Source organism: Camponotus vicinus, unplaced genomic scaffold (genome assembly GCF_025532165.1).
Source record: "Camponotus vicinus isolate PSW18456_S1 unplaced genomic scaffold, iyCamVici1.0 SCAF_3, whole genome shotgun sequence".
In the NCBI taxonomy this organism is placed as follows: domain Eukaryota; kingdom Metazoa; phylum Arthropoda; class Insecta; order Hymenoptera; family Formicidae; genus Camponotus; species Camponotus vicinus.
The window spans coordinates 4,452,843-4,480,200 of NW_028141967.1; the positions used below are offsets into that span (position 1 = coordinate 4,452,843).

General features: G+C 32.9%; 3 protein-coding genes across 7 annotated transcripts in view; 1 reads left to right on the plus strand and 2 right to left on the minus strand.

Moving 5' to 3' along the window:
• LOC145968805 (uncharacterized) overlaps positions 1 to 15,210 on the plus strand; it is a 58,385-nt gene extending 43,175 nt beyond the window's left edge. For both annotated transcript variants that reach the window (XM_083094609.1, XM_083094608.1), the window contains one exon: positions 5,505 to 15,210. In XM_083094609.1, coding sequence (XP_082950735.1) covers positions 5,688 to 7,781 — 2,094 coding nt within the window. In that variant the 5' untranslated portion in view covers positions 5,505 to 5,687 and the 3' untranslated portion in view covers positions 7,782 to 15,210. The remainder of the gene's footprint in view (positions 1 to 5,504) is intronic.
• The window catches only part of LOC145968807 (uncharacterized), a 34,286-nt gene extending 17,170 nt beyond the window's left edge, over positions 1 to 17,116 (minus strand). Inside the window, exons 1-5 of one of the 3 annotated variants that reach the window (XM_083094613.1) lie at positions 16,867 to 17,116; positions 16,696 to 16,776; positions 16,529 to 16,620; positions 16,092 to 16,234; positions 15,786 to 15,990 (exon numbers count right to left, since the gene is read on the minus strand). In XM_083094613.1, coding sequence (XP_082950739.1) covers positions 15,786 to 15,907 — 122 coding nt within the window. In that variant the 5' untranslated portion in view covers positions 15,908 to 15,990; positions 16,092 to 16,234; positions 16,529 to 16,620; positions 16,696 to 16,776; positions 16,867 to 17,116. The remainder of the gene's footprint in view (positions 1 to 15,785; positions 15,991 to 16,091; positions 16,235 to 16,528; positions 16,621 to 16,695; positions 16,777 to 16,866) is intronic. The other 2 variants (XM_083094614.1, XM_083094612.1) reach the window with 2 other exon arrangements.
• A 1,350-nt stretch (positions 17,117 to 18,466) lies between these two features.
• LOC145968806 (uncharacterized) lies at positions 18,467 to 24,339 on the minus strand. Of its 2 annotated transcripts, XM_083094610.1 has the most exons (6): positions 23,218 to 24,339; positions 20,919 to 21,049; positions 20,712 to 20,860; positions 20,102 to 20,161; positions 19,519 to 19,681; positions 18,467 to 19,054 (listed from the first exon to the last, which is right to left on the minus strand). In XM_083094610.1, the coding sequence occupies exons 1-6, from the start codon at positions 23,648 to 23,650 to the stop codon at positions 18,917 to 18,919; spliced, it is 1,074 nt and encodes a 357-aa protein (XP_082950736.1). In that variant the 5' UTR covers positions 23,651 to 24,339; the 3' UTR covers positions 18,467 to 18,916. The 2 variants fall into 2 exon arrangements, with proteins under 2 accessions (XP_082950736.1, XP_082950737.1); XM_083094611.1 differs by lacking the exon at positions 20,102 to 20,161 and having other exon boundaries at positions 23,218 to 23,815.
• Positions 24,340 to 27,358: the final 3,019 nt, after the last annotated feature.

A 27,358-nucleotide genomic window follows, 5' to 3' on the forward strand; every position in this document is an offset into this window, starting at 1 on the left:
GCGCTTCGCTTCGGTTACATCGGTTACATGCGCGGATCGTTTGGCGCGCGGTTTGCTCCAAGAGCAGGGCTCTCTCGCATGCTCTAAGGCGTGGGAACGCACCGTGGTCGTGTATAAATTCGCTCTAGCGAGATAGATGCGGGACGGGAGACACGAGAGAAAGAGGGAGAGGTAGAGATAGAGATAGAGAGAGATAGTAAAGGACTAGGCGCGCGTGTACGAGTGGTATGAGCAACGCTTGCTTGCGCAACTTCTTTTCCGCACTCGCTTAGGGATAAGCAATGCCGCGGCAACGCACTGTACCAAATTAATACAGTGTAGACGTGCAGAACGAACCTCACGCTCGTGCTAAATGCCAACAACGCCGGCCGCGCGAGCAACAATTGATCGCAGCCGCTCCCGGATGTCCGAGCGCCCGAGTGTCGCTCCAGCAGCGTGAAAAATTGAGGAATCTTAGGGATTTTCTTCTTTGAAGAAAATTAAACGTCAATATCAATTTATTGACATTTAAACGGCATGTCATATTTTTGAATTTTTAGCTATTTTTTGTTCGAAAATGCGCGGTTCAATATTTATTAGAAATAAAATTAAAATTTATAATAATTTTATTAGAAAATAATTTTATTAGAAATAATAAAATAATTTATTAGGAGTAATTTTATTAGAAAAAAGTAATGTTATTATAATTTTAGATATTTCATTTTTCTGAAATTTTTCCATTTCCTGAAGATCCGGAAAATATTAAATTTTTTAAATTTTAATTTGATTTAGTATCTCGAAAATATTCTACAAAATATATGAAGAGATCGAGTTTCTTTTATTTCAGACGATTACGTGAGGAGCAGTATGTCATTTTTTAACATGTTATGCGCGAGACTCGAACAAGAAAAAGCTAAATATTCACTAAAAATACTGATGCAGTGTTTATATAAACATCAATAAAAATATATATAAAACGTCAAAAAGAACTTCAAAAGCAACTTCTAATATTCTTAAAAATAATTCCTAAAAATCATCAATTATTCATACTGCTATTATGTCACTGATATTATGGGATTTTTAAATTGGAAGCTAGGATTTTAGATTGGAAAAGATCAGAAACCCTCTTCCCCCTCCCGCTCCTTCTTGTTGAATTTATGGTATTATTGATATCATTATTATAATATTGTTATATAAAAAAATGTTATAAATATTAATATTATTATATAAAAAAAATGTTATAAAAAATGTTATTTTTCATGTTGAAGAACATTAAGAGAAGACACTGCATTTATGAGCTTGCTATAGCGTCAAAAAATACGATTTTATATTAAAAATGGCTACAAGATATCGGAAATAAGATTAATATCAATCAATCAAGATAAAAAAATCAAATTAAAGAACGTAATATCTCTTCATTAATATTGAATATCCTATTATAATATATTATGTTTCAAAAATTTATATACAAATGATTTAGGTTATTAATCGATTTAAATTATATTTCGTTGATAAACTCTGTGATTCTTCTATCCGCAAATTTTCGATATATATTGAAAGCTCTTATTAATTTGATATTCTAATCACGAGAAATCTATTTAAGATATGTATGGCATAATTAAATACTAATTTATTGTGTGTGTGTGTGTGTGTGTGTGTGCTAATTTGTTTTAATCTAACTTTTATTGTTCGCGAAATAAATATTTAGAAAATAATCGAGAACACTTTCCCCAATATTCATATAATTACTGAAAAGTAAATTACATTGCGTGTAATATAACTAAATTATTAATAGTTAATTGCTCTCAAGATACTACTCAAGATACTATTCCCGAATTTCATATTCGCCAAATAAGAATTCTCGATTATTTTTTAAACTCTTACCTCAAGATTATATATACAGGGTGTCCCATTTTAAAAGTTCCACCCTCATAACTTTTCAGGATCAACGTTTGAAGGAAAACGACTCGGATAAAAGTTGTAGGGAACAAAGGGGGCTATCTAATAGTGACCTTGGATTCGACATTAAAGGTCATTTTCAAGGTCATTTGAAGGTCAACTTCCGTTTTTTAAATGGGAATCCCTATTTCTTATTACTTATTCTTGTAGCTCATCTCCGAGAGCTTTCCAAAACACTATAATAAAGTATTTCTTCATTCAGTACTTTTCGAGTTATGAGGCTTGAAATAATTTCTTAATTTTATATAAACCATAAAATATCTAGTAACATATTCATTTTTCGATTATCTTACCTTAATACTTTTATGTACAAAATAATGAGAGGAATCAATTGGTGTAAAGAAAAAACATAGTTGTTTTTAAGAAAAAATATGTAATTTGCAATTAACAATTCCATATTTTTTCTTAAAAACAACTATATGTTTTCTTTACACCAATTGATTCCTCTCATTATTTTGTACATAAAAGTATTAAGGTAAGATAATCGAAAAATGAATATGTTACTAGATATTTTATGGTTTATATAAAATTAAGAAATTATTTCAAGCCTCATAACTCGAAAAGTACTGAATGAAGAAATACTTTATTATAGTGTTTTGGAAAGCTCTCGAGATAAGCTACAAGAATAAGTAATAAAAAATAGGGGTTCCCATTTATAAAACGGAAGTTGACCTTCAAAGGACCTTGAAAATGACCTTTAATATCGAATCCAAGGTCACTATTAGATAGCCCCCTTTGTTCCCTACAACTTTTATCGGAGTCGTTTTCCTTCAAACGTTGATCCTGAAAAGTTATGAGAGTGGAACTTTTAAAATGGGACACCCTGTATATAAGATAAAAAATAATTTAATTCATCGGTAGACGATGCGCAACAGCACAATCCATTTTAATATTAAAATAGTTTCTAAATTAATCACTCTCAAGATACTCAAGATACCAATCCTGAATTTCATATTCGTCAATAAATAAATTTTCGATTATTTATTTTCTAAATTTATTTCAAAATTAAGATAAAAAATTAATTATTATATTAATTATAAATAATCTTATAATAAATATTTAAATTATTCCAAAATAAGAAAATAGAATATTCTACATGCATTATATTACTATAATGTAAAATAAATTATCACCATGTAAATAAGTAAACAAATATTTTTACAAGTTACATACAATTAATTAGCAAAATTATACATTACTCATAGCTGCTTCGCCTGATGCCTTCGCCGTTCTCTTTTCATTTGTTTTTCTCCCGTCAGTTTGTCCCTTGTCGCTCCTTTAGTTCTTCGATACTCATATAATACTCACGAGATGAATTCATGATTAATTATGATCTCAGGCGCACTAATTATCAGAATATCAGACGACCGCGTAATACTTTACGTGGCACTCCTGACGTTAATTGAACACGACGATCACTTTATTTTATATTTCGACAAAAAAAAAAGCAATTCGCAATGCTTAAAATACGAGATCAATAAGGATTATACTTGTTAATTAAACGTGTTTCAAATACGCTCGAGTCGATCTATTCTGTATCCGGGATCTTATTAATGACAGAGTGCGAATATGACATCAGCAAAATTGCACTCTAATAATGCGCGCTGAATTAATGGCTAATTGAGACGCGATAATCGCGAAAATTAATTGATTGTGCGGTTTGAATAGCCAATAAGCCGTATGAAATGATCGCGTTTCATAAGCTTTCAGTGCTTGTCATCATCATATTTCCAGATGTTATGCGACAATACAGTGTCTCGCCGCGTGTGAATGATAACAAACCCACCGCACATGTTTTTGTTCGACGTATGATTGTATTATTCTCTGTTTACATACGTTCTGTTGTTGTGCGCGCGGTGAATAACATGTATAATATGATCGTGACAAGTAAGAAATGCTAAAACCGTTTCCTACAAATAGTTAAAGATTGTCAACCAGCACGATTAAATAATTTTTGTAATTATCATTATTAATTCACAATTAGCATAATATTCAACGCGTGGAATCAGAGCAAAATTGCCGATATTATTTTCCATTTTTTCTGTCATTAAATATCACGGATTAATACAAAAAACAGATTGACAATCATCGCAATGAATTTAATTAATAAATAAATATAATTTCACTGTTGATATATTCTCGTAATTTAATATTTATCACATACCACAAATTCGCTGTTTATGTATGAATGATCTGTTTTTGATGATTCATTTGATAGAACTAAATCGTGCGAATCGGCGAAGGATATGATATAAGCTTAAATGTTGCATTTTTTTATCGCGGAAATATATATGATTCTAATTTTAACTGTATATATTTATTTTAATTTATTCATTTCAATCAATATTCATTTCAATTTTAACTCGTATTCGTTTGTATTATAATGAGAGATAGTAAAATTGCCGTAAAAAATATGTGCGTGTACTATTCATTAGCGACATTAGGTAGCGTTGTGTAAATTGACTGTGCGACTTTTGCGTCGAGTACAGATGGTAGCTTCATGCAACTGTCGCAATATAAATTGACGTCGTACATACGGTTAATGAAAGTACTATATAAAGTGCCATGCGATCGTTGTATTCTGATGATTAGCGCGATCGTAATTAATCGTATTTTCGCGAGTGGCATGAAAATAAGTGGACAAACAAACAAAAGGAGAAGCATCAGGCGGTACAATCATTGAATGAATTTATGATCATAATAATAATTATTTGTTATTTGTACAATTAATCACTTGTTTTATATACGCGGTTGTCACTCATTTTGTAATCTGCGTAAGATGATTTATGAAAAACATTGCAGATCTTATCTCGAATCATTTAAAATATTTAATAAAATATATTTATAATTAATAATTATACATATATTTTTTTATATAATATTTGGCATTATGTAAGATTTATAATTTTTTAATTATTTAAATTTTATTCTTGTAGCGATACGAATGTCAGAGCGTTTTCAAACTTATTTTGCAAACAAAACTCTTCGGAACTAGAATATTTCAATTAATTTTGAAAATAGTTCAATATCAAATTGATATTGTTAACTTATTTCCGATCATTTTAAATGATATATAATTTTAATGTTATATAATGTTATATAATTAGTTATATAATTGTTATATAATTAGGATGAGATGTTGTACCGATAAAAATAGTGTTTTCAAAATTCTTGAAATTTTTGAAACTTGAAATCTATTTGCCACATATTTTGGCATTTATAATTCTATAATAATATATTTGTTTTTGGTTTATAATTTGGTTTAAAAATGTTTTCTAGAAGTAGAAGAGAGTCAAATTAGTTTTTAATCTAAATTTTTTTCTGCTAATTAATAAGGATGAAATTAGAGCAAACAATTAACAAATTAGCGCTTATTAATTATATATATTCGAAATTAATTTCTCATGTTAAGTTAATGGAGGTCTAAGGCTTCTGAGAAATTCAAGATATTTCTATTTTAAAATTGATAACTCTTTATACCCTATAGACCAGAACAAAGTAGCTGAAACCTGCATTAAAATCGCATTAAAAGCCCATCTAATCTCATCTCCCTTCCTTTCTTCTAGGTAACCTGTGGAATCCGAGGATGCGGTGGCGAGTGAAGCGGAGTCGAGGGCGCTGCGTTTGACGAGGCTATTCAGCGCAGATCGACGTCGGCATCGTTCGGCGCATTTGAGCGAGTAAACGAAACCAACTTGGAGCGAGAAGCGTCGATAACCGAGTACAACGAGTGGCGTCATATCGTCTTCATGGACCTGACGGAGGCTTTCGCGCCGGGAGGTGGCGGCGAGGACCTGCCGAAGACGGACTTCTTCGATTTCGTGGTGTCGCCGCCGCCGCACTGCGCCTCGGCCGACGGTGTCGTCTCCGACGAAGAGAGCTTCCTGCATCGCAGCACCGGCGGCTGCCGCACTATGGGTGGTTACCTTCAGCAGACCCACGAGGATCACGAGGGCTCGCATGGCGGCTCGCCCTTCATCAAGGAAACCAACAACAACACACTGACGGCGCTACCGCCTGTCTCGACCATCACCGGGTCGCTGAGCCATCATCAGCATCATCATCACGCGCATCATCATGTGCGTGCACAGCACGGCGGCGTTCAATCGACTGGAGGCGAGACCACTGCCATGGATCAGTCAGAGTGCGATTACTGGGGCCAGGAAGACGATGGCAAGGAGCAAACGTGTAACATCCTGTTGGAGGACCTCAACAAGTACTGCTGGTCCTCGAGCGCGCACACCAACGATGGAGTCATTCACTCGGCGACCGGTGGCCCCAACGATCATCATCAGGCCGTAGGCTCGGGTCGCGCGGGCTGCGCCGCAAACGACCGACAGAATACGGACGGTGCCATTTACACGCTGACGGTGCTGAACAACGAGGCAAACTCGATGGACGCATTGGATTGTTGCAAGAGCCCGGCGCCTGCGTCCGGAGATTCCTGGTCCCTTCGACCCAATCTTGACCTCGACGCTATTCTGAGCATGGAACCGTCTTCCGCCGAGCAGGACCACGAACAGCAGACCAGTGGCGATGTGTCCAGGAGTGTCAATGATAGGTTTCACGGGCCGGACGGCCGCGGCTTCACAGTGCCGCCATCGCAGTACGCCACGGATGACAGCGGCTTCGTTGAGAGCAAGGAGCTGTGTGCACGCGCGTCCTCGGCCAACTGTTCGGGCGACAACAACAACGATTGGAAGCTATCGGATCAGAATCTGCAAGAGGTTGCGGCCGCGGCTGCTGCCGCAGTCGCCGTGGGAGCCGGGGATTCCGCCGAGAGTCTTCTGAGAAGTGCTCTTCAGGGCAAACTGTACACCGGACCGGCCCAATCGGTCTCCTCGTCGTCGCCATCTTCGCAAGCATCCGCTATATCAATGCCGGTCTCGGCAAACACGGCTCTCATGGTGTCCGATCAACAGCAACAGCAACAACAGCAGCAGCAGCAAGAGGATTCTATGCAGACGTGCACCGACGAGGACCTATTACTCTCGCAACTGGATCAGACAACCTACCGACCGGGTGACTATGAGAAGCTAAAGAGCATCGCGAACGAAGTAGTAGAGTCCTACTGCAGTCTCGAGCCAGTCTGCAACGTATCGGCGACCACTACGGTGATGTATACGCTGGACCCAACGAGCGGGAGTCTGGGTACCATCACGTTACCGGCTGATCTTGGCCAGGTGAGCACCGTGACAGTGGTTACGGCCGCTCAACAAGACGTTCTACAGCAACAACCCGCTCAACGAACTGACGTGGACCAGCAGCAGCAGCAGCAGCAGCAGCAGCAGCAGCAGCAATCGAATCAACTGCAGCTGCCTTCCGCCCGGGTGGGCGTCAATACCAAGCCACCCAAGAAATACGTTAGACGCGGCAATCGCAACAATTCCAACGGCGCCAGCAACGGCGGCGCCGGCTCGGATACCGGTAGCAACGCGAATCAGCAACAATCTGGCGGTTCTGGCGGCTCGCCCGGAAGCGTGCAGCGCAAGGAGCGTTCCCTGCACTACTGCGGCATCTGCAGCAAGGGCTTCAAGGACAAGTACAGCGTGAACGTGCATATCCGGACGCACACCGGCGAAAAGCCGTTCGCCTGCTCGCTCTGCGGCAAGAGCTTCCGCCAGAAGGCCCACCTGGCCAAGCACTATCAGACCCACGTGACCCAGAAGCCTGCCGGTATTCAGCAGGCCACTTCCGGGAGCGGCACCAGCGGCGGGAACAACGGTAACACTAGCCCGACGGCGGAGACCAACGTGACCCCCTCCTCCGCATCCCCCGCTATCGCCAGCAGAACTCAGGTCACCGTGGATCCCACGGGAACCGGCTGCAGTCCCCCCAGTTAGTTCGCGAAACGCGAACGCGGTATGACGCGCGGGCGCACATCCGTCCGTGTTTTATTTTCTTTTTCTTCAGAAAAGAGATGGCGGCCGTGGCTGGCTTCTGCTTTCTCTTCTTTCGTTCCCAATTTTTTTTTTAATACGAATATAATTTCCATAATGGAAACGCCAAGCCGAGCTTGCGAGAAAGAGCGAACCATGACGAGCGATTAGATGAACGCATCGTGTGTGTATCGGGTGTTCGAAAACTAACTCACGTAATTCTTGAAGAATAATTTTCTCGAGAATTTGTTTGATTTCACAAGGTTTCGATTTAATTTGAATTGGATCTGAGCTAATTAATCTTAATTCGTTAATCTAATTAAGTAAACTTGTTATTCGTAAAAATTAACGTTTAAAATTAATTAAATTTATTTAATTACTTCAGTAATTACTTAATCCAATTTAAATTTAAATTATTTTTTACATCGACATTAATTTTATTCAGTTACTTGAAGCAGCTCGAATTCGCTTAATTATACTTCCAGTCAGATCAAATTCGAATCACAACATTGAAGGAATCGATTGCGAATTATGTGAAAACAATAGAAATAATTTTCCGTGACATCCTGCATGGCAAGAAGGCCAATGGAGTTTAATATGACAAAACTGCGACAGCGTTATTAATTAAAAAGTTAATTATATATAAGAACCCCGATCTTTGTTTGCGAGATTATCTATCCTAAAGGCGGCTCGCTGCCGAGTTTTTATATTAATTATTAATTAATTAATTATGGAGAGAGGGCTAATCGCACTCCCCTTAAATTAACATGACATCCGTGAAATTGTTGTTCCTACGATCACCCAATTACCCTTAATGACAATAATGACGAAGACAATGACAAGCGACGATGATGACGATGACAGAGCGACGAATGTTTATAGGCTACTTGACGATATTAATTATATTTAATAGCCACGAAATATTAATGTTAAAGATGATTTTTATAAAATAAATCTTTTTACAATTATACAAGGTGTTCCAAAACCGTCGAGTCCTTTAATCGAAATTTCTACGATCGATGGAAAGCGATCTTTTTTAAAAAATGAAAATATTTCTTATTATGAAAATATCCAAAATCATTGTTTATCGCGTCCTTCCAATTTTGAACACTTTATAATCAATTTTTATAAATTAAAATTTAATAAATTAATAAATTTAATATATTTAATATATTTTATAAATTTTATAAATTTTATATTATAAATTAAAATTTAATAATTTATAAATTTTAAAATTAAAATTTAATAATAGCTTTAATAATTTAATAATAACTTTTATTTTAATTTATAAATTTTAAAATTAAAATTATAAATTAAAATAAAAAGAAGTAATTTGAAAGCAGCTGAAATTTTAGCTCGACATAATCGTTGAAGAGATTGATTTTAAATTGGCCAGAGAATCTGCAAAGAGATATCGGCGGTCTTGGAACGTTCCGTGTATGTAGAGAGTAGATTTAGGTAATAACTTAGAGCGAGATAAGTGAAGAGTATCGAGAGGAATACCCTTTAATAAGTAATTAGTAGCATGAGCTGTGATTTAGGTACGTACACAACGAGCAGTTTAGAGCGAAGCAAACGTAACGGGATACGTAAACGCTGTTTTCTCATACATTGGTAATTTTTTTAAAATTCTCTCCCTCTCTCTCTTCTCTCGCGAAAGCGCAGCTAAAAAGGGGGGTCAACCGGAAAGGTTATTTTCGATCCTTTGATCGAATGATTTCGAAAGTTACCGCAGGATTAAGAATCAGGCCGTAAGAATCGCATTCGTTTTTCGACTTTTCTTGCCTGACTTTGCTTGCAGAAAATAATTTATGAAAGAAGTTTTCGTACTGATGAAAGAAATACTAACGTTAGCATAATATAACAATGTTACATTGTTGCATTACTTGTTATTATGTTTACATTGTTAAAACTTAATATTAAATTATTTTAGTATCCAATAAATATTAATACGAACCAATAATTATTACTAGATAAACTTATGCAAAATGAAAAATTAAGTCCTTGAAGCTGAAGAGTTAATATTTTCACAGATAATAGAACTGCCCTCCTGTGTTCATAATTGATTATATATCACGATATATTCACACTGCCGTCATTACCGATGTCGAAGCTCGTCGAACTTTGATAAAAGCAATAAGCGATCAATCGTTTAATTAATAAGCGCAATTTTGTCGACGCGATTCTTTCGCCTACGATCTCAAAAGCTGCGATAGAACCACGCAACGCAACTCGCGAGTGCGATAATCGGGACGAAGAGAGAGACGCGCGGCGAATTTTCGCACACCTTGTATACACGTGCTACATTTTCCGGGGCCCGCGACCCCGTAATAACACGCGGAGGTCAGAGTTTCCGAACGGGCTCGTTTCCTCGGGCTATCGCGAGGCTCGCCAGCCTGGTAATTACACGTTGCGTCGATATTGCGTTACGTGCATGCCCATCACACGCATACACGATGCACGACGTCGCGTCGCGTCGTGACGCAGGTGGCGATAAATTTTACCCCGAGGGATGAATTTATCCCGTCGGCGATTCGTTATCGGGATAATTAATTGCGCGGCCTTCACGCAAAAGTAAAGCGAAAGACTTTCGAAAGGTGCACTTAAACGAAATATGCGACGCGTTTTTAACTCTTATCAGAGCGGGTCACCTGATTTTTAAACTTTCCAAAACTTTTCTCCTCCGGTTATATAAAGATATTATAAGAAGTAGCATAGCCCATAATTATTGTTACATTGCAGCAATATTGCAATGCTGCTGCAATATTGCTGCAATGTAACAACAATAGTCTGTGCTGTATGGGAGAATTTGCGAGACTTTATCAAAATTTATTTTTCTTTTTTTATGAGAGAGAAATTATTTGTTTAGTTTTCATGAAATCTCTCTCTGTCTGAATAAGAGTTGAAAGCACTTGAGGATTATTGAAGTAAAAATTTGAGCGTGTTCGCTGGAAAATTCGAAAGATTTAGAAAGTTTCGTATGATTTCGCAGTCGGTCATCTCCCTCGTCCTCCGATTCCCGCTCAGTTTGCGTAATTAGTCACGTATGTGCAACACAATCGAGACTATTTTTCCGCCGCACTAAGGCCGACGCTCAATCGGCGACACGAGCGGCAATTTAAGTTCGAAAACACATCGTCAGGTTTTTCAATTAGGTCGAGAAAAATTAATTAATTGAGAAAAATAATAACAAACGATATTTCTCAATTTTTTTTTAATCGCCGAGAAAAGAAGAGCAGAAATTGAGATTTTATTATCCTGTAATTTATTGAAAAAAAATGGAGAAACCGCAAAAGATTAACATATCTATATTTCTTCTTGCACGTTACTCTAATTAAAACAGACAGCAACACCAGATCATCGTAATTATACCAGAGTCTATAATTTTACGGTGTCGATCATATCTTCCCCCCTTTCGTACTTCATTATGCTAATTAAAAGCAGGAAAAATTCATAAAAGAAATTAAAGAGATTGTAGATTTTTTTCTCCGTCCAGAAATTATAAATACTAAATTATACAGTTTTTTCATTGTTAATAATTCTACAATTCTTCGCTCTATATTATTTTCCAATTGCTGCACAAAATAAATTAAACAATAGAGAGCTAAATTTTTTTCTTCTATAATTTTCTAACGATAAGTATAAAATTTAGAAACTTTTCCTTCTTTTCTGAAGCAAGAGTAATTCTACGATTCGTTCTATACATTATTTTTAATTACTGGACAAGGTAAATTTGATCTCTAAGCGAGGGGGTTAATTAAAGAACAGACGAATCAGGCCGCAAGGTGTAGGGAAAGGGGGCCGACTCGCCTGGTTTGTAGGGCACCTCGATATAAGGGCGTTATTATAGCAGCGGTGCCTCATCACATCAGTCTAGGGTACTTAAAGATCGCGATGATGAGAGCGACCTTATAAGGGGTGTTTAAAGTCACCGCCGTCGCGGCTTTCACCAATCTCGTCGAATCGGATTGCGATCCGCCCGGCTTCTAATCAGCCTTGCGGCGAATTGACCGCGCGATCGATCCCCCCGATCTCGCGATTGCGAAAGGAAAGCGGCATCGTCGTCTGAATCTTTGGATCGCGGCGAGAATGCGACTTTCAATCAGTGCGTCGGCTTCAAGGGTTAATGAGATCTTTGAGTTTCCTCGACTTTTAAAAATTCCACGAATATTTCTTATATTTTTTTCGTTTGCAATAAAAATTTATTTATATATTCTTGAATTTTTTTTACTCGAAAATATTTCAAGTTTTTGGATTTGGAGAAGAAATATTTTTCGTCAAAGAAGGAAGAATTAAAGAAAATTGAAAAAGACATGAAGAAAAATATTGCATATATTTATATTACATTTTTCTTTATATGTCTTTGATGTTCTTCAATTCCTTCTTTGATGAAAAATATTACTTATTTTTCTATTTCTAAATCTAAAAATTAAGAGTACTTTTGAATAAAAAAATTCATGAATATAAGACTTCTCAGATCACAGGAAACTCGAGAATCTCAAAAAATTTTCAAATTTAAAATTATAATTCCAATATTTATTTAATGAAGAACAGAATGCTTGGTGCAGTAATAATTACATATATATAAATTTACTACTCTAAATATTCTAATATTCTATTATATTTTTTAATTGAAAAAAATAGAATATTTGGTAGGAAGATATAATAGAGATAATAAAACAATAAAAATACAATAGAACATATAATATAGAATTTTGAACAATTATAATATTATTATAATTTAATATATTTAATAATTTAATAATATTTTTAATAATTATTTAATATTCTATTTATAATATTAAAATAGATATTGGGATTATGGTTTTAAATCTGAAATTTTTTTCGCCGTTAAAATTTGAAGACACGGTAATTTTTGCTGTTAGTCTAGACGACTCCTTAAGAGTTGCGCATAAGCTTGTTAACCTTCTGAAGGTAGGATGGAGAGGTGTGGCCCCGTCTTACAACAATGATCTCCATAGATGGAAGATTGCGCGAAAAGAGCAACGCAAAGGTCGCCATGAACGAATCGCGTGTCGTAAACGCAGAGGAAAACGAGTTATCAGATTAGGAAAAATCATACGTAATAATCCTCCCACTTTAAAAACTCATTGAGATATTTTATTTCGAAGGAAGATATAACAATGATCTCTGAATTATTTAAATGCGAAAAAAATTCTTTATCTCGTAAAATAATTTAACTCTTTTATTTCACAAAAAAAAGATTCCTCTCCAGAAATAACGATGATCTGAAATTATTCTTGAATTTTTTTATATTAAAATTCACTAAATTTGATCACAAAATTAATATCCCCCTGATATTATTCGGTTGCGAGAAAAATCGTTTGTTATATGAAAGGAAAAATTGCTTTTATGCTTTACTAAAATTGAAACATCATTTATTTCCTGACGATGTGTCGAGATGTCCGCTTCTTCGATCATATCACATAAAAGAATACTCATCGGAGTTCTCGGATCCTCGAGACATCGAGTTCCTCGGATCCTTAATAATCGAGAACCACAAGATTGCGCCGAGATCTTTCCCTGCGCATTCAAGACGCACTCTTAAATTCTTAATATTATTTTCTTCTCAACCTATACTTTGCCTAGCATGTACGTACGTAAAGCTAATCCTAGAAATAAAAAAAACGTGGCGACTGTCTAAGCCTGTTATAAGGATACGAATCCGAATCCCGAGGTTACCATGGTAACAAGAATGTAAATGTAGGATTTCTCTTCTTTCTTTCTTTTTTTTTTCCTTCTCCTAAACAATACGATGCAATAATACTCAAAGCGGTCGAGGGCCGCGCGAAGAAAGATATAGATTATTTCCACGCATTTATAGCCTAGATGTGGCTGTTCGATCTTTATCCCGATCAAGTAAATCAAAGTTAGAATCGAACAGTTCCGTTTAGCTCTAGACGCGTGCGAGGAATGCAAACCTTTGTATTCTCGGAGAAAAGTTGATAAGATATATTATATGTTATACGGGGTGATCAATATACACTAGTGAAAAATATTTCACAGATAAATTCTTTGAACATTTTTCCAAATATTAATTTTCAATCGAATCACTTTCTCAATAAAATAAAATAAATATCTAATATAAAGTGTATTATTAGATAATAATATTATATTAAAATTGCATATATAAGTATATAATTACAAATTACATTTCAAATGTGTTATAAAATTATATTAAATTATATTAAAATGTTTGCTGAGGAAAATCAACTTGAGGAATTCAAAGGACCTATAGCTGAGATATTTTTCCTGAGGTATTGCGCGAACACCCCGTATATAAAATGCGCGTCGGCCTACCCAGTACAAAAAGCAGATCGTTATAATGATATTTTATTATATCACGGATATTGTGTTATGTGAATAATTACATTTTATGTTGTTAATGAAGTCGTAATATATATATATATATAAATATAAATATAATACATGTTTCTATATACGTACAGATATACGCAAATATATATGATTTTATATATTATATATATGTACATGTATATGTATTAGCAACGTACCTATACGTTAACAACGTTATGTCGATGTCGACAGTTGTGTATCGCTCTCTCCTTCCTTAATTCTTTTTTTTATAGAGCCGCGGATATAAGAGCCGTTTGTGTTTTAAAAATCTGCGAGGTTCCCTCTCCCCCTCCTCTTCCAAGTTTTATATGCTCTAATAATAAATTGTTCAAGTTTCTCTTTTAATTTCAGCAATCGAGAAGATCGTCGAGCGATCTACGATATCATTCTAATTGAAAATAAATTGCTGAGTGCAATATGCGTGTAATATATCGAATTTTTTTCGACTAACTTATCGTCAACGAGATTATTTAATTATGTAGATTTATATGTGTGTGTTAGATAAAATGCGAAAAAGTTTAATGGAATTTTTGTTCGAACTCGCCGGAGATTTTACGAATGTAAGATGACATATTCGTAATTATGAGATGCTGCGTACAATCGTGCTTAATGACAGACGATTCGAAGCAAGAATCGCTCGTTTTTTTTCGGATTCTTCGAATTTATTGATTATAAATTAATTAATTAATTAATATTGACTCGACTTTCAGATATGATGTCTTTTATGATAAGTTTTGTTCACTTACTGTTTGAGAGAAATGACAAAAATATCGGAACAACTTTATGTGAGAAAAAGGAAAATACCCTATATGATTTGTCGGCTTTTTAGGATACTCTTCGCTGTTGCTCACGAGTGTATAATGATTGAAATAACTTTGATTAGCGGACCAACCGGCATAGCAATTTAGAGATTTAAACGAGACGACGAAGAAATGTACCTATTATTTTTGTACTTAGTTTTAATAAAGGTTTATATGCTTTTTTATAAAAAAAAGAGAGACATTTAAGATTCCTAAAATATTTAATCAATTACATCCGTAATTATTTTGATTTTCGATTGAATTAAGACATGAAATTTTATGTATTGAAGAATATCATTGAATATTTTTGATCGGTATCTTTTGTTATTGAATTATACCTTATTATTGAATCTTTGTTATTAAAAAGAGATAATTAATTAAATTTTTAGAATAATTATTAAAATATATTATATATAATTAAAATGTAAAAATATTTTAATTGAAAAATGCGTCGTTTGTGCGATTATTGTACATATTTTGAAGCTATCTTATATTTTTCTATTAAAAATATTCATAAACACATAACTAAATAATGAATTAAGTACATTAAACAGGAAATTATCAAATGTAAAATCTAAATTTTTAAAAATGAACTGTCTCAATTTTTTTTAGAATTCATCACGTACTTTCGGGACACCTGTATTTCTTTACTGATATAATTCAATACACAATAGATAACATTATATAATTTTCATTCTAAGTTGAAGGCTGCGATTTTATTGCTACATCCTTCAAACAATGAACGATCTCATCAATAATAAAGTATGATAACGTAAATAAACGTACTCACCCAACTGTGCCGGCTACGTCAACAGGATTTCCTGGATTCCTTGTGCCGATTCCTTTCGCGCCGCTTCCTCCTCCGAGGATGATCTCCGCTGGAGTCTGATCGGAAAAAAGTGTGCTCGCCATAGCAACCGAAGAATCAACAGAATTTCCTGGATTCCTTAGACTTTTGCGCCGCTTTCTTCCTCGAGGGCGGAAGATCCTTCTCGCTGGAAGATTGAAGAAATACAAATGAAATACGGATTTCACTTCACGCTCAACGATATAATATCAACCGAGACTGCTTTTATGTTTAATTTTAATTACTTACATTCTTTCTTCGATGTTATTTACAACTATAAATATAAATAAACGACGACTACGAAATAAACGACGACTGCGAAATAAACGACGACTGTGATTTCAGAGCGGATGTATCTTGGCGCCAACGTCAGACGGATTGTCAGCCGCCATCTGGTAAGATCAAGACACGCAGACTCGGTCGATAATATCGTGTAGGTGATAATTGTTAACATTAATAATTATTAAAAAATTATTCATATTTAATTTATAATTTTAGAAATAACGTTTATAATATTAGAAATAATATTGAATTGCGTGGAACTAAAATTCTAAATTAATTTATCTTTGAATTTTCAATATCTCCATTTATTCTAAGTTGAAGGCTGCGATTTTATTGCTACATCCTTCGAACAATGAACGATCTCATCAATAATAAAGAATGATAGCATAAATAAACGTACTCACCCAACTGTACTGGCTACGTCAACAGGATTTTCTGGATTCCTGGTGCCGATTCCTTTCGTGCTTCCTCCTCCGAGGATGATCTCCGCTGGAGTCTGATCGAAAAAAAAACGGTTTCGATCACGTTCATGCAAGTCAATTAGGATATAATAGTGAATAAATGTGCTCACCATAGTAACTAAAGAATTAACAGGATGCCTGTATTCCTTGAATTTTTGCGTCGCTTTTTTCCTTGAGAGCGATTCTCATCCCTGGAAGCAAAGATCGAAGATACGAATTTTATTTCACGCCCAACGATATATCAACCGAGACTACTTTTATGTTTAATTTTAATTACTTACACTCTTTCTTCGACATTATTTACAACTATAAACATAAATAAATGACGACTGCGAAATAAACGACGACTGTGATTTCGGAGCGGATGTACCTTGGCGCCAACATCAGCCGCCATCTGGTGGCGTTAAATTCAAGACACGCAGACTCGGTCGATAATAATTGTTGACATTAATTATTGATTATTTAAAAAATTATTAATATCTAATTTAATATATAATTATCAATATTATCAAAAATAATATTGAATCGTACAGACTAAAATTTCAAATTAATTTATCTTTTAATTTTCAATATCTCGATTCTAATATAATTCTATGAAATATTCGAGCGAAAACTGCGTAATCTTTCTCGTTCTTCAACATGTGAAATAGAGATTTTGGAGAGATATATCATAATGCATATTTAATTTCGTTAAATGCTAAAACAAATAATATAATATAAGGAGTGTAAAAGAAAGGAAAAAGGACTATGATGTATCTCTTATCTAGTCTGCAGGAGACATCTGATTTTTTTGATGTTTCGTAAAATAATTTATTTATGAACAAGAAGATATTATGCAGCAAATATTATCGACGAATCACGGCAATCATCCTTGATAATAATTAGTTATTACATCGCATGAACATGTATACAATACTCGGTTCTTTTGCAAAAATTTGTCTCTTTTAACATTAACAGAAACGCGTCGCACCGTGCGTCGTCGATAGTACTTTTATTAAGCTAAAATACAAAATACCTCTCAAATTTCGTGCTAATTTAATAAGATTATCCGCGCACCTAAAACATATTCATCTAAGATTAAGAATCGCGAGGAACTTCCAATTATCTTCTTTAAACAAACAAGGAAATTTCGTAATTTTTTAACTGAAATCTGTCTCATGTCTTGATATGTTCTCATCTTGTATAATTTAATTTGTCTACGTTACAGAAGCATAATAAATTATTTATAGAAAATTATTTTATATTATTGTAATTTTACTTGATTTACTATCTATGTAGATTCTATTTTCGTTTGAAATTTATATAATCTTTTTCATCGATAAATAATTTTTTATTCAAGATAATTTTCCCATCATCTTCTATTCAATTGTTATTTTGATTAAATAATAAAATAAAGAAGGAAATATTTATTAATGTTCCTCGAGATTCTGATTAGATTTGTCTTGCGATATACCTGTTCGCGCTAATCAGGTTTGCATACATAAGTAAGAAGTTTAGTATACACGGTGTAAAGTATTGTCAACGGACGGGTTATTTACCATAAATCGTTGAAAATATTTTCTTTTGGCAGCTCTGTTCAGATTGATTCAGGACATCGATAATGTGTGATAAATGCCAAAAATTACAAATATATGCAAAAGTAAGTATATGCGAAATTTAACATGTAAATTATATATATTACATATTTATATTTTATACATATAATTTAAACTTTATATAAAGTTGTCAGTAGTGCAGCAGTGACAATGATCGAAAAACTATTGTAAGTATTTTGCAAAATTTTCCTATTAATTTTCCTATTAATATTTAATATTATATATATTTCATAATTAAAAATTATATTTTATCGCGATGCATATATATATAAATAATCAGCTCCAATTCAAACATCAATTATATTTTATTATATTTATAAATCAAAATTAATTATCAAAAGAAATTCAACAGTCATATATTTATATTTAAAAAATAAATTGTCTTCAATATCGATTTTTTTTTTAGTATAGGTATAAAAATCGCGTTTTTCGCTATGTCTAAGGATGTCCTGAATATAGTCTAGAAAAAGGCGATCCTGCGAAGGGAAAGGCGTGGAAAGGGCGTGCGAGAAAAATATATATTTTTTTATTAGATAGAGTAGGATAATACTTGGACGATAGTATCCGAAGTCTCGATTCAGCAAAGTATTGACTGACTCATTCAATTCGTGCACGGATACATCGTCGTTTGGCCCTCTATAGCGATTGCAGTAGACGAATGCAATAGTGATATAGCGCGTTATCAGCACTTTATATCGCGCGGAGGAGACGCACGGATTTCGCGCAACTTTGGGCTCTAAGAGAGCAACTTGTCCTCAGGAATGGTCGGGCTGGTGACCGACGGAGCCGCAGATGCACGCCTCATTGCTTCGGATTCTCGAAGAGCCTCGTCAAAGCTCTGCGTCGAATTGGATCTCGAAGGCACAACTTTTGTCTGCAAAAAAGAGAAAAGAATTAAATCTCTGAATAAAAACTCGATAAAATGAAGTTTCCATGAATTGATAAAAAATGCAAAAATCTAAAGTATCTAATAATATAAAATAATTTAAGATCTAAAAATCTAATACAATAAATTATATATAAATTATATAATATAATTATAATAAATTATATTAAATAATAATAAATTATATATAAGATATATTAATAAATCTTAAATTAACTTACTTATTGTATACATATTAAAATTAATTCGTTTTATTATTATAATTTATATTTTTTATTTAATAATGTAGAAAAATTAATTTGAAGGAAGAGTATAAATGTCAAAGAACATTTCATTTAGTATTTAATAATTTAATTATAAACCATTTTCAAAAATTTAATTATAAACTATTTTAAATTTAAAAAAATTAATTTGATACAATTTATTCAATAAATTTAATTTAATTTTAGTACCTTAATATTCTCACAAGCGGATCCAACTCTTTCCTCCAAGGACCGGAAGCTGTCGGAGTTGCGCATCTGGCCCAATTTCATGGAAATACCGCTACCAAATCCACCCAGGATACTCGTTGTCTTTTCAGCCGTGGACTTAAGTACAGATTCTGTTTTTTGGAATCTGATATGACAAAAAGAAGAGAAAATTCGTCAGCAAAAATAATAAATCTTCAGTCGTAGATCATTCTCTATGAAAATTATGTTAATTAAATTTCAATCAGCGTTATATACAAAGCTCTTGAATATGAGATAAAGTTAATGTTTTTGTTAAATTTGTTTAGTTCTTGTTTCAAGCAAATTCCGTAGCAATGTTTTATATTACACTAGCGATACTCGTCAATACTTTAAATTATTAAAATTAAAATATCGACAAAAGCACAAAATGTCTCCAAAATAGCCAAACATTGACAATGTGTTTTATTCACTTGAAGCATGAATTTTAAAAGCATTCCATGTATAAATATCTACCGCTAACACGCAGAATATCCATAAAAAATTTTGATCCTAACCAGGGAAAAACAAAACGGATTTGTGTACTTACAAATTATTCCCGGAGACTGTCTTGGTTAAGCGACCGAGTGTTTCGCCGACATTCTGATAACTGGATGAAAAACCCAACCGAAAGTAAAATAAAAGTCAATGCTTCTACGTGTGTTTGAAGAATAGAAGAAGTGGAGTATCAGTAAAAGATGATCGTCACCGTCGGTTCGCAAAAATGGAAACGAAGAGGCGAAAAATAAAAAAAAAGATGAATATAAAGATAAAAATCAGAAAAGGAAATTAAAAAACATGCTTCGTGCATTTCTCGAAAATCGTCGGTGAAACATTTCATGCAACAAATTCGAAAATATATTTCTGGACAAAATTAACGCATAATTTTTTTTTCACTTTTTCTTTAAAATTTTTCGTTAAAATTTAAATATCAGCTTTTAAAGAAAAAGTGAAAAAAAATTATGCGTTAATTTTGTCCAGGAGTATATTTCGCAAATATTTTGCAATCCTTAATCGTTTCACGGTTTTTCCCATCCACTTCTACTTTACATAGAAAATATGATAAAGTGCAGATGAATGAATAGTACATAAAAGAGATAGCAGATGAATGTACAGATAAGAGAGATGCGAAAGAAGCCAATAACTAATAACACACGTACACGTTGCTCTCCTTGACGTTCTTGAGTCCTTGATTGACATCGTCGGTGAGCTCTTTCCAGACACTGATACCCAGTTTCCTCTTCAGATCCTGCGAAACCTTGATCTTGTTGGCGAGGACATGTCTCAGAGTCTGTATCTCTTCCTCAACCTAAAATCGAATATCGTTATTCGTCGTTATCGGAATTTTCCAGTTCCCCGAGACTTACTTTTGCTAATTGAGCGCTCCATTCTGCCTTTTGTTGTTCTTGCTCTTCCAAGGAGAGTCCTTGAAGTTCGTTTGCTATGTTATCTGATGAGGGCGACAAAGACCCGGCCGAGTGAAGCGAGGCGTCTTCTCCTGGAACAAAAGAAAACAAGAATAGAGAACTTTAGCCACAAGTTATACGATATTATGGTAATCATACTGACTACTACTAGAAGTATCATTTTTCTCTCACTAACAAATTGTATATAATTGTATATGAAATAGATAATTTATTATGCGTTTAAATATATATATATATATATATATATATATATATATATAACAAAAATTACATTAATTTTGTATAACAAATAATAAAAAAATCTAATAAAAATTATAATTACAATTAAAATATTAAAAATGAAAGATAAAGAATCAAAATGAACATATTAAATTAAAAATTAATATAAAATTTATAAAATTGACTTTAGGATAGAACATCAGAATATAAAATTAAAATAAAAAATTAAAATTGAATAAAATAAAATATAGATTATTATCTACAGGAAATATAGAAAATCTTATGCTATAAAATTTGTTGGTACTTAAATTAAATCTATCTAATTCATCAGCATTAAATTTAATATCTAATCGGTTTAGATTATAATAAATGCTAAAGTTGTTGGACAGTAAAATCAACTATAAATACATGTCAAAAAAAAACGAGCAACTTCATGGGATTTGTATAAACGAGTGCCTTAAGACATTTATAGAATATTGCAGATTATATGTCTTCAATCTTATTTTTCTCTTCTTACAATGCACTTTTTAATTTAAAAAAATTATTATAATTAAATTGGAAAGAGTATTTTTTAATAAAAATATATATAATAATTAAAAATTATGTTTTAATATTTCAAGTTTTCTTTTTCCCTCCGCCTCAATTGAATAGATAATTGTATTAGATAATTGTATTAGATAATTGTATTAGCTTTAATTTAATGTTTATTATTCTAGATGATTTCTTTTATATAGTGTATATGTTCAAATAAAACGGATAAAATGTATTTAATTGTTACCGTATTTATGACTGCATATAATGCGAATAAAAATAGGAAGCGATTGCTTAAATTCCGAATGAACGCAATTGTGTTTCGCCAGATTCCAAAGGAATGTGCAGAGTTTCACAGTTTCAGCAAAGCGAAACATCGTCCTAGAAAAATTAAAATCATACCTCCACTTTACTCGATCGCGATTCTAGCGAGTTCTTGTTTCCGTATACTTTCACATATAAGAGGAGAGATTAATCGACATCGAAAAGCTGCTGGACATTAGCCACGAAATTCCTCACACATAATTAGAAGATTATGCCAGAAATTAAATTTCGCAAATTTAAAAATCCATAAATTAAAAAAATCCATAGATTCAAAGATCTAGAACAATAAAAGCCAAAAATTAATGGAATCAAAAAATCAAAGATTTTAAAGGCTTGCCATTTTTTTATGATTTATATTTTATTTTCTGTTAACAGTTACTGGAGATGGCCTGAGACGTTTAATTAAAGTAATGTTTTAAAGATTTGAATTTTTTTATTTCACATTAACTCGGCGTATTTATTCTGTTTAGTTTAAGCGTGTTTCATATTACTTATTTGAGCCTTATATATTTATTTTTATTATTTCAAAGGTTTTAAAATCGTTAAAAAACATTTTCTAATATAAAATATTATTATAAATGATGTAATATTAATTACATAATTTTGATAAATTAAAATTAAAGTCACTGAAGAAGTCTGAACAGTTCTTTCTTATTAGTATCTTCACCCTTAAATCCTAATTCGTCGAAATTCTATTACATTTAATTGCTAATAATTCTTCAATGTTTAATAATTTTACAGTAATATTTCTTGGACATATTATACAATTTTATTGAGGGATTTAAGTATAATAAAATAGTATTCTTTTATTTATTTTGACTCTTTAATCTCGACTCGCTGAAATTCATTCGCTTTTAAATATTCAATTCACATATAAAATATTTATGTTAATTAATTAATTCATTTTAATTAATTAATTCAATTTAATTCATTTTATAATTCATAAATAAAATATTTATTTAAAAATTCAAATATTCAAGAATTAATTCTATACAATTCGAATTAGATTAATTCTAGTAATCAAAGTTTTCTCGAGACGGCCTATAAAATTATCGAGAATCGCCCTAATTTTCGCCCAGAATTTTAGCGAAATGTATAATCACTCATAATTATCGAAAGTTACGAGCGTAAAAATAGCGAAGCGATCTCTCCTTTCTTATGGCACCTTTTACCAGCTCGAGGAACCTCTTGTAGTTCTGGCTGCTGCTGATCCTAGCGAGATAGGGTTTGGAGAGATCCTGGAAGATCACGCGGATCGATCGCTTCTTCTTCCTGCGGCCATCACCTGGTCCTTCTTCCGGCAGAAACTGCGTTTCCACGGACAGGTTGCCATCGTCGACGACAATCTCGTCGATCTCACCGTTGGAGTCGCGCCAGCAGTGAACCACCAGCTCGTCCACATCATCGTCATCGAGCTCGTCGATGTCGTCGAAGCTCGGTGTCGTCGTCAGCTTCGAGTAGTACACATCTTCCTCATATTCCAACGATTCGAACTCACGCTCGTTCTCACTTGGACAGTCCTCCTCCCCGTGTTCTTGACAAAGCTTCCCGCAAGCTTGGTTGCTTTTCGGATCTATAGATGGCTTAGGGTTCGCCATTGTTGCTTTTCATGGTTCTTCTTCGGAAGATATTCCTCCTGATGTGAAAGCTTGTTCCGAAATTCTGCTCTAAAATCTTGATCGCGAAGATGATGAGATAGAAAGCTTCGAAATCAACAGGTGGTAACTGATGGGTTTATCTATACATCTATAGATTGAAGATAGCAATGTTGCTTCTCATGATTCTTTTTTAAATAATTCAAAAGACATATTGAAAGCTTCTGAGGAAGTAATCACTGACAAGTGATTGACTAGGAACTATTATATGCTTTGCATTTTTTTTAACAGCTCTAGCAAGTTAAGTTGTTCCAAGTCTTGCTTCAAAGTTCTTTGAAATTTTATTCCATTATCTCTTTAGTTGCTAGAAGTACATCTTATAAATAGAAAATTGACTATTTTAATTTCGTATATTGTGCACTTAATCGTAACGAGATTGTATCACTCTCGAGGATTCCGAATTCATTAGGATTCGAGGATTAAGAGAAATCTCGCCGGAGAAATCTGTGGACTAGAAGATTCAGCGCGATTAATTTATCACAATTGGACGCTCACGTTTCACCGAATTACACATGAAATCTAGAAGCAACAACTTGAGAATTCGCGCGATTTTTTTCAAATGGAATCGATTCCCAGGTCTACATCGAGATTTAAGAATCGTAAACGGTCCGCAAAAAGCGACCACGTGTATCAATGTGCGCACTCACGACTAACAGCTGTGCTGTCGAGCAACGATAATCGCGAAGACACAACGTTTCGGAGAAATCGAGACGCGGTTCTCTCACTCTACTTTAATGGAAAATGTAGTAGAAGGGGAGAGAGGAAAAAGAGGAAGAAGGGGAAAAGAACAAGTGGCCTCGGTTCTCCACAAGAAGGAAAGGCCCCAGTAGCGGCTTCTAAAGTGTCCCATAAGTCCCATCATTATCGTAAACACAAAAATATTTTATTTCATTATCTTATTATTATTATTATTTTATTATTATATTTATATTATTATTTATATATTATTTATTAATAATTTAAATTTATATTTATTAATATAATTATATTATTTATATTAGTATTATTATTATTATTTATTTATATTGTTATATTTATATATTATTTTTTATATATTATTTTATATATTATTTATATATTTATATTATTATTATTATTATTATTATTATTATTATTATTATTATTTATTTTTGTGTTCGATTTTAATTAAAATTGATTCTTTTTTAGGATGCTCGTATGCAGTTGTGCTCAGTGGATCTTTCTTTAAAAGTTAACACACTCTAATTAAGAGAACATCGCTAATTTCTACTAACGTTCGACCGTTCCACCAGAATTATTCCGATATTTGCTACGTTTAATTTAATCTGCTCACTGCATGAATTTTTTCATTTGTTTCAATTATGACAGAATAGAATAAATAAAATAGGACTGGTGATTTACTTCAAAGGCTTCGACACTTGAATTTCGAAAAGTTTCGGTATTAAAATCATTAAAGATCAATGTTTCAAAATTTCGAAAGTTATATTACGTTATGTGTGATATATTTATAAAATCATAATAAAGTCTGAATAAAACTTCTAATATTGCAATTATGTTGCTAAATTGAAAAATATGTTTAAAAATTTTTATTTTTAATAATTTTCTGAACATATATGTTAATTAATTCACTTCTATTTACAATATTTTCAGCATTTTTTACATAAATTTGCAGAAATATATATATTTTTTTAATTTCTTGAATACATATGTTAATTAATTCACTCCTATTTACAATATTTTCAGCACTTCTTACATAAAAAAGTTTGCAGAAATATATTTTTCGAAGTTAATTTCAAATTTCAAAACTTCAAAGACACCTCAAACTTTGAAAATAGAAAAATAGAAGTAAAAAGAAAGAGAAAAACTAGACGCGATCCAGCATCTTCTAATTGATTTCATGAATGAACCTCAGCAAAGTAACTTTGCCTCTTTTTGCGATCGATTCTGGAAGCGCGGAAGAGCGTGGCACAAAGACGTTATAATATAACAAAAGTTTCTAAAACTCTTCGCGGGGAACCTTGAGAGCAAACCGGTTTATCGATTCAACTCGACGGTGGATTCTTGTTCATGCTTAGCGTGTGTTTAGCACTAAAGGCGGTCGCTTTATTTTCATCGATGAACCTTTTCAAGGGTTAATACATTCTTCTTAGAGGAAAATAACATTCAAATAATAAGATTAGGGAAGAAGATTCCTTTTAATGTGTTTACGATAAATTGGAACAAGTGAGAAAACGAGACAAAAACACGAAGATTAAAATCTTGATAAATTGATTTATAAACATAACGCATACAGAATTGAAAAAAATAATAAAATATAATTTAATAAATACCTCTCTTTGATATTTTTAATTAAAATAGTCCTGTTTAATACATATTTATTTTTTTTTAATATTTAATATTTATTTTTTTAATTATTTATCTTGATTTTTCAAATAATTACTTTCTTATCAAATTATTTCCTTCTCACATTCTCTTATCAACTTATTTCCTCATCTTTTTATCTTTAATATCTCCTTTCCTTGTATATAAATTATTCAAAATTATATACTAAATATTAAAAATAAGTAATTAACAGAATATTTAACAGAATATTAAAATATTCCGTTTAAAGTATGAAAAAAAATATTAAGAAAAATTAATTAAATATTAAATTAAATTAAATTAATTTAATTAAATTTAATATTTAAGAGCATATTAAGAAAAATGATTAAACACAATGTGTGTTAAAAGATAAGTCAATGTATTGCGATTAAATTCTTTCCAAAGAAGTCGATTAATAAGAGAGTGCAAGAAATCGACCTTAATCAGTACAGCTGTACCCGCATCGCAATTGCAATGTATCGTGTCGATTGCATTATTTATACTTCATTTCTCCTTTTTAGGTAAACGAGCATTTATGGAAAATACTGTTATAGTAATTTTGCACACAATTAATAATATTTTATATAAATTGCCATTAATATACACGTACATATAATCCGAGGGGTAAACCGCTGAGGGTACAGATTTGAGGCATTACTGGGCATTGCTTGGGCATTACTTGGGCATTATTAGGTTTTATTGAAGTATTAATGCGTATTATGGACGTTATTAAAGTATTATTAAGTCTTTTCTTCCAAATAATAATTTTAAATTTATTAAAATTTAAATTATTAAATTTAAAAAATTTAGCAGTAATGCCCAGGAATTGGGCATTAGTAGGCATTAGTGTACATAATTTTGATCAGCGGTTTACCCCTCGATATAATCCTTCAAACTTTGACATTTAAAAATTAAATACCAAAAAATTAGGGCCGATATTCATAGTTCGTTTTCAGATTTAAAAGACCATCTTGAGATACAATCTTAAGATATTATAAACCAATCAGAGTCGTTAGCATCTTAAGACATTATTTAAAACGAAATAAGAACGGAATATGAATATTGACCATTGTAACATTGTAACATTGCGGCAATATTGCGACAATATTACAATGTTGCTGCAATATTGCTGTAATGTTACAACAATGTTCTGTGCCGTATGGGAGGTGTTATTGTCACGAAAATAATTGATTCGATAATAATAATTGATAAAACTTTTGGTCTCAAGACAACGAGTACGAAATTTAAAAATTATGGAATATGAAGCGTGATTTCAACTCGAAATCTGCATGGAAATGATTTGCGCAGGAA

Bases quoted from the DNA above. Each gene is read 5' to 3' on its own strand.
- LOC145968806 (XM_083094610.1), bottom strand. From the start codon at position 23,650: ATGGCGAACCCTAAGCCATCTATAGATCCGAAAAGCAACCAAGCTTGC. The intron at 20,162-20,711 runs GTACGTGTGTTA...TTTTTCATCCAG, and splicing joins AACGTCAAGGAGAGCAACGT to TTATCAGAATGTCGGCGAAA. The intron at 19,055-19,518 runs GTACTAAAATTA...TCTTTTTTGCAG, and splicing joins CCGCTTGTGAGAATATTAAG to ACAAAAGTTGTGCCTTCGAG.